The sequence below is a fragment of the Chiloscyllium plagiosum genome, chromosome 6, assembly GCF_004010195.1.
Source record: "Chiloscyllium plagiosum isolate BGI_BamShark_2017 chromosome 6, ASM401019v2, whole genome shotgun sequence".
NCBI lineage: Eukaryota > Metazoa > Chordata > Chondrichthyes > Orectolobiformes > Hemiscylliidae > Chiloscyllium > Chiloscyllium plagiosum.
Genome location: NC_057715.1, coordinates 108,144,606 through 108,152,853, shown reverse-complemented (window position 1 = coordinate 108,152,853; position 8,248 = coordinate 108,144,606). Strand labels below are relative to the sequence as shown.

The 8,248-nt window shown below is 43.3% G+C and overlaps 1 protein-coding gene across 1 annotated transcript in view; it reads left to right on the top strand.

Moving 5' to 3' along the window:
- The window catches only part of mxra5a (matrix-remodelling associated 5a), a 38,343-nt gene extending 30,441 nt beyond the window's left edge, over window positions 1-7,902 (top strand). The window contains exon 6 of the mRNA XM_043692722.1: window positions 2,501-7,902. Within this exon, the coding sequence (XP_043548657.1) occupies window positions 2,501-4,406 (1,906 nt within the window). The 3' untranslated portion in view covers window positions 4,407-7,902. The remainder of the gene's footprint in view (window positions 1-2,500) is intronic.
- The last annotated feature ends 346 nt before the right edge of the window (window positions 7,903-8,248 follow it).

The window sequence follows — 8,248 nt, the reverse complement described above, 5'->3', positions numbered from 1 at the left end:
TCACAAATCCGTGCTGGCTGTCCCTAATCAAGCAGTGTCTTTCCAGATGCTCATAAATCCTATCCCTCAGTATCCTTTCCATTACTTTGCCTACCACCGAAATAAGACTAACTGGCCTGTAATTCCCGGGGTTATCCCTATTCCCTTTTTTGAACAGGGGTACAACATTCGCCACTCTCCAGTCCCCTGGCATCACCCACATTGACAGCGAAGACGAAAAGATCATTAAATATATCCAAGGACTCTGTCCCCACAGCTCTCTGTGGCAAGGAGTTCCAGAGACCCATAGACCTCTGAGTGAAGAAATTCCTCCTCATCTCAGAATTCAATTGGTGCCTCTTAATTATGAGACTATGTCTCTAGTGTTAGACTCTCCCTCAGGGCTATCATCATCCCGGCATTTACCCTGTCAAACCCCTTTTAGAGTTCTTTATGTTTCAATGAATTCACCTCTTATTCTTATAAGCTCCAGTGAGTGGAGCCCCAGCTTTTGCACATATGCTAATCTCTCCATATCTAGTGAACCTTGTCTGAGCTGCTTCCAGCGAAATAATATCTTTCCTTAAATAAGAGGATGAAAACTGTTCCAGATGTTGTCTCCTCAGCACCTTGAATGGCTGCAGTAAGACTTGCCTCCTCTTATCCTCTAACCCCCCCTTGAATAATGGCCAATATTCCATTAGCCTTCCTGATTACCTGCTGTACTAATGTGCTAGCTTTCTGTGTGTTATCCCTAAGTCCATTTGTGTTGCAGCTTCTGCGGCTTTTCACCATTTAGGTAGTCTCATGAAGATATACGTCACCACTTCATTATAGTTTATCCATTCCCATTATACAAAGTGCATCAAGACACTTTTCAAGAGAATGTAAAGCAAAATATGATTACGAACCACATAAGAATAAATTAGATCAGATGATCAATAACTAGGTCTGAGAGGATGATCTTCCACATTGTCCCAATGGAGGAGAACATGGAACATGTTCTCATTCCTGCATGTGTTGCTTATCACATCCAGATTGTCATAGGTGAATTAACTGTTGGTAGATGATCTAGAAGGGCAAGGGTTGGCAGACACATGGAATACCAGAACCCTCCAAATCACTCACCATCCTCACATGGAACTGTATCCTTCAGTGTCAAAATCCTGGATCCCTTCCCAGTCAGCATTAAGGCTCTACCAAAACCAAATATACTGCAGTGGTTCATGAAGAGCTCACTTTCACCTTCACAAGGGCAATTAGGATTGGCCAATAAATGTAGGCCCAGCCAGTGATGCACACACCCCATGAACCTGCCAAGAAAGAGGAGACAGGCAGCCGGACCTGGACAGCATCTAACATTGACCACCTAAGAGCAGACCAAAGGGGATGACACTTCACCATCAGTAAAATGATGGTCAACTTGCAATTTTTAGCCACTATATCCAGGATTTATCTCCAAATGGTTGCACTTTATTCCCTCTCTCACCATTTTCCTAGCCTTCTTAAAACCTATTTATTTTATCACATCTTTGGCAGCTTGCCCCATTCCACCCCCCACCCCCCCACCCCACAATGGTTGCTCGTGTGTTCATTGACACATTTTGGAAACCCCACTGGTATATCGTTTAGTATGAAAGGGGCTCTAGATGTGTGAGTTATTGGAGCATCTCAGGAGTTAAGGATGAAATTTGCTGTTTGGCTGTATCATCAAATCAAGTTTTACTCCATCTGATATTGGATCAGTAATGCAGAAGTAGTGCACAGCAAGAAAACTAGCGGCGAATACTGCTAATGCTACAATAAAAATGGAAAAAGTACAGTTCAGGGGTTAATGCTTTGATACCATAGCAAAAAAGCAAATCTTACAGCCAAGATATGCACTCATTTGCTGAAGTTAGAATACCTCCAGTTCCAAGCATAGCCCTCACAGTATAGGTATTAGATATTAAAGGCATCAAGGGAGATGGAGACAAAGCGGGAAATTTGGCATTGAGGTAAATGATCAGCCATGATATTATTGAATGGTGGAGCAGGCTCGAAGGACTGAATGGTCACCCCCTGCTCTGAGTTTCTATTCTTCTAACTTGGCCCCACTGAGATCAGCTAGATAGAGTGTCACAATGACAAACCGAGGATCAGTCCTCACACTGTTACAGCTCTTGCAAAGATATGATTTGGGAAAACTGCCTATCTAAAATCTGGGATGTAATTAAACATGTACATCTCACAGGGGTTAAAATAAAGTGCCAGCTCCCCCATGGAAATGGACATAGCAAGGTTCTAACTGCCAAAAACTTACATTGGAGGTGAACTACTGCAGATGCTGGAGAGACACAGAGGATGCTGGAGAAACTCAGAAGGTCTGACAGCATCTATGGAGAGAGAAACAAAATTAATGTTTAAGTCCAAAATTACCCTTCATTAGAACTGAAGAAGAGTCATACCAGAATTAAAACATGAATAAAGTGTTCTATTGTTGGTTACCAAGTTGTGAATGTATCTTTTTTTAATGTTTCAGTTACAGCAAGAGAATCAAAGTATATGACAATGGCACCCTGGTCGTTCAATCAGTTACAGACAAAGACGCTGGAGATTACCTTTGTGTAGCCAGGAACAAGATGGGAGATGACTTCATGGTGCTTAAGGTGAATGTGATGATGAAGCCAGCAAAGATTGAGTACAAGCAGGATGTCAAGCAGAAGGTTATGTATGGTAAAGATCTCAAGGTTGACTGCATTGCATCAGGATTACCAGATCCAGAGATCTCCTGGAGCCTCCCAGATGGTACCATGGTCAACAGTGTCATGCAGTCCGATGACAGTGGGACAAGAACCCGCAGATACATAGTTTTCGATAACGGCACCCTGTACTTCAATGAGGTTGGGTTGAGAGATGAAGGTGACTACACTTGCTATGCGGTAAACGAGATTGGTAAAGATGAGATGAAGGTCAACGTAAAGGTAGTAGCAGAGCCACCAAGTTTCCAGAGTGGCGCTCCCTCCCTTGTTCAGGTGGCGTACGGTGAGTCCTTCACAATAAAATGTGGAGCTAAGGGAGAGCCAACTCCGTGGATCAGCTGGTACTCTCCAACCAACAGATTCATCCTGTCCTCCACAAAGTACCAAGTCACAACCGATGGTACTCTGCACATACACAAGGTACAGAGATCGGACAGCGGAAACTACACGTGCATCGCTAGAAATACGGCAGGAGAGAGTAGAAGAATCGTCACTGTGCAGGTAAACATCGAAGCACCCAGTATTAATGGGCAGAAGGGCACGAATACAGTGATCAAGGTAAAAGCAATGAAGGAAACCCGCAAGCAAATAGACTGTAAGGCAGAAGGGGTGCCTCCTCCACGGGTCATGTGGGTGTTGTCAGAAAATGTGGTTGTAACAGCCCCATATTATGGAAGTAGAATTCAGGTGCATCATAATGGAACACTTGACATCCAGAGCTTGAAGAGGTCAGATGCAGAAAAGTTAGTGTGCATTGCTCATAATGAAGGAGGAGAAGCCAGGCTGACTGTGCATCTCGAAGTAGTGAACACCCTGGAGAAGCCTTCGTTCACCAACCCACTTAGTGCCGGAGTTGCCATCGTGATCGGCAACAGTGTAAACCTGAACTGCTCTTCCAGGGGGATTCCAACTCCTGAAACAACCTGGATCCTACCGGATGGGAACAGGCTCCTGAGCGGTCAGCGATTGCGAAAGATGTACCACGGTAGGGATGGCACCTTACACATCATTAGTCCATCTGCTGCAGAGGCTGGAGCTTACCGCTGCATTGCCAGGAACACGGTGGGCTCCGTTGAGAGGTTGGTGACTTTGGAGATTGGCCACAAACCCGAAATACACAATCGGTACACGAGTTTGGTCCAAATCCTGCCGGGAGAAAGGATGAGGCTGGATTGCATGGTAGGGGGAAATCCGCAACCTGAGTTATCATGGGTTTTACCCAGTGGAGTGGTCCTGAACAGACCTCAAGATGTAGGCCGCTTCTCCGTCTTGCAGAATGGCTCACTCATTGTTAATGATGCCTCTGTGTACGACAGAGGGACTTACTCTTGCAAAGCCATGAGCGACCTGGGCCTTAGCTTCATGAGTGTCTCAGTGATTGTGATAGCCTACCCTCCCCGCATTACCAACGGGCCGAGTCCCGTGACGTATGTGAGACACGGTGTCTCGGTTCAGCTGAACTGCAGGGCCATGGGGATCCCGAGAGCGGAAATAAGCTGGGAACTTCCAGACAAGACCCGGGTCACTGTCATAAATCAGGCTCGCTTGATTGGAAACAAATACCTTGACCCTCAAGGGTTGCTAATTTTACAGAATCCGAGCAACAGAGACACTGGCTTTTATAAATGCACTGCTAAAAACCTGCTGGGCAGCGACTCAAAGATGACCTACGTCCACGTTTTTTAAGTGAGTGTTTCTTTTAAGATTGTTTCCTCTCCTCCCCCCTCCCCATTATTAAATGGCCTTCAATGGACAGTGCCAGTTGAGACCACCTTGCTGAGCTTTATGAAAAGGTGGCACAGAATATTGCTTCGACGTGCTCTCAAATGTTTTCCCTCACGTTTCTCTTCAAGTTTGGCAGTACGAGTTTCTGCTGACTTGTGCTGTTTAAAAATAAAGATGACCAATTTTAAATTTGTGCTGGGTGGATGTAAACACTGATAATTTCAAACCAGTTCCATTCAGAAGGAGAAGGGCAGCAGATACATGGGAACACCGCCACTTGCAAGTTCCCCTCCAAGCTGCTCACCACCCTGACTTGGAAATACATCGCTGTTCCTTCAGTGTCGCTGGGTCAAAATCCTGGAATTCCCTCCCTAACTGTATTGTGGGTCTACCTACAGCACAAGGACTGCTGTGGTTCACCACCGTCTTCTGAGGGGCAACTAGGGACGGGCAGTAAATGCTGACCAGTTGTCCACAAATGTACAAATGAAAAGGAGTTGATTGTTACCTCAGTCTTCAGTTGGAGGTTATGGAAAATATCCAGCACGCCACTAGTCAGTACGAGGGATTTTCTAAATACAAATGTCATTTGTCTCTAATTGCCATTGTTTGCAGGAAAAGAGAAATTTTGGCTTTGTTTAATGAAAAACTGTCTCAGCAATCAATCCCATTGAGTTTGAGCTTGTTGGTAATGAACTCTCTCCTGAATCATTGATCATTGTGGGTAAAGTAACATTGGCGTCAATGGTGCTCTTGCAATTAACAACAAGCTGTGACTGTGGAAAATGGGACTTGAAGCTTTTCTATATTAATGTGACATGAAGTCAATAAATTTTAGATGTCAGGTAACGTCAAGCGATACATTTTATACAGTTGTTAGTGCTAATTGTTTTAATAACCAAATTTGATTTTACTAAGTACTTCGCACCACAAGCGACAGTGGTTATCAAATGGAAGATACCCCCTTTCAAATAGCTTCATGACATGATACGGAGGTCATTTGGCCCATCTTGCTTGAGCTAGCTCTTTGAAAAGGCTAATCCAATTAGTCTCACCCAGCTGCTCTATTGCCAGCGTCCTGTGATTCCTTTTCCCTCAAGTATTTATCCAATTCTCTTTTGAAAGAGACGATTGGAACTGTTTCCACTGCCCTTTCAACCAGCATACTACAGCTCAATGCATGAATACACTTGCCCTCCTCTCTGGTCTTTGGCCTATTAACCTAAATTTGTGTCTCTGGTCACCAAATCTCCCGCCATTGGAAACAGCTTCACCGCCTTTGTCCAATCAAAACTCTTCATTTTCAACATCTATCGATCTCCCCATAGTCTTGTCCGCTCTTAAGGATAAGCTTCTGTAGTCTCTCTACATAATAGAAGCCCATCATTCTTTGTACAAACTTGAGTAAATCTTTCTGCGCTACGTTTCCAAGGATTTGGCATACAGTGCGGGACCCAGAATTGGATGCAATACTCCAGCCAAAGCTGAACCAGTGATTCAAAAGATTTCGCATCATTTCTGGACTTAATTGTACATAAATAATAAATATTTTTAGTAAGTTACTGTGAGAATTATCATTGCCATTACACAACCATGTAAATAAAAATGACTGTGTTTTAAACATGAGTAGCTTGTAAGTTTTATGTAAATCTTAGGATGTTATTAAAAGCAGGGATGCCGACTTACATTCTCTGCTCAGTGATTCACATTGGTTTATGTGCAACTCTGGTATTGTGCTATCCTGACCACAATGACCCAGCTCTGTGACAAATTAAGCTGAACAGTGTGACAGAAGGAATATCACAATTGGCCACATTCTCCATATAGCTTTAGAATACAGGACTGCCGTGGTTATGCTTTGTGACTACTACTCAACATCTGGATAATAATCCAGAGAATGTATGCTCGGATCAAAATGAGTTTGAGAATTGGAATTATATTTTACAAACCATGTTACTGACATAGAGAGCCAATCTCGGTAAAAGTGATCCATAATGTGGTCCAATGTTTGGTAAATAAAACCCAACTTACTCATGAATACAGGGAGAGAAAATTGTTGCACTTACCTGGTGTAGTCCACAGGGATTGTAGTCTCACACCAATGGGACTGACCCTTCAAGCAATCTCAAGAACCATTTCAGGTTTATCAAGGAATATCCAGTTGTGCACAATACGAAGGGCGGTAACTACCAGTGATGCCTCTATTCTGAGAATGATATTGTGAAAAGACTAAGTGTTGGGAAAGCAGTCTGTTCTAGAATGTTGCTCAGGATGGTAATCCTGTCATCTCTGCACTTTTTCATGGCATAGATGGTCATTAATGTCAGAACAGCCAAATTTGTTCCAATATTCCACATTTTTGATCAGGATGGAAGACATGTGTTCTAACCTATCATTAATCTTTCCATTCTCAATTGTCACCACTCCAAGTTCTGCCATCAGAAAGCACAACAATTTCAAACATCCATCAATTTCTGAGAAGCAGCAAGCCAAGCACTCCGCACCCAGACACGTTGTACCATCCCCATGACTCATGTCAGACACAGGCACATCCATTGTGCAGGTGTCAATTAACTCAGTTGGCGGGATGGTGTGATGCCCTCCGTGCATTCTGGCTCTGGCCAAGGTCACCATGAATACCCTGCTATCCGAACTTGCCCCTCACCTGAGACACATAGATCAACAGGTTAAATCCACCAACAGTCGTCCCTCTCCAATGAGACATCAGGCCTCGGTGACTGACGTGACTTTTCCCCATACACTGCACATGAGAATAAAGGACAGGAGTAGGCCATTTCACTCGAGTCTGATTTGCCATTTATTGAGATCGTGGCTGATCTGTGACCAGTCCAATTATTTACCCTTAATATCCCTTAATATCTTGAAGTTAACAGAAAACTGTCAATCTCAGATTTAAAATGAGTAACTGACTATGCATGAATTGTCATTTGCATATGTAACTAACCTGTAAATTCATTGCTGAAAGGGTATGACTAACTTTGAGATTTTATTGTTCAAACATGCTGAAAATCTGAACCAAAAACAGGAATTGCTGGAGAAACTCAGCAGGTCTGGCAGCTTCTTTGGAGAAAAGACAATGTTAACATTTCAAGTCCAGTGACCCTTCTCCAGAACAAGATCTGATGAAGGGTCCCCAGACCCAAAACCTTAACTCCGTCCCTCTCTCCACAGATGCTGCCACACCTTTACCTCAACACCATATTTCCTGCTTTCGCTCCAGCAATTCCTGTTTTTGTTGAAGCAGAATTAGTTTCTCCCTATCCACCTCATCTGCTCCCTGTAATATCATGAAAACTGCAACAAGTACCATCACCAGGCTCAGATGGTGAAAAGGAATAGAGAGCAAGTTGACTTCTCCTACTATTTGTCTTCAACTTTTCAGTTGATCAAAAAGATGAGCAGGTTAGGTGAACTGGCCATGCTAAATTGCCTGTAGTGTTAGGTGCATTAGTCAGGGGTAAATGTAGGGGTGGGTTGCTCTTCGAAGGGTCGGTGTGGACTTGTTGGGCTGAAGGGCCTGTTTCCACACTATAGGGAATCTAATCTAATCTAATCTAAAGTATTAAATCTTTATTAATTTATATGTGACTCAGAGCTAACTAATGCAAGGGAAATCCATAGGCTGGAGATTGTGTTGTGTTATTCCAAGCATTTTAAATTTACTGAATGATTTTACACATCAAATAGGAAGATATAGATGATAAGCAGACTTCCACAAAATGAAGAATTTCAAGTGAACCTTAGAACCCTGACAATGCAGATAAAGTCCATTAACTATGCAT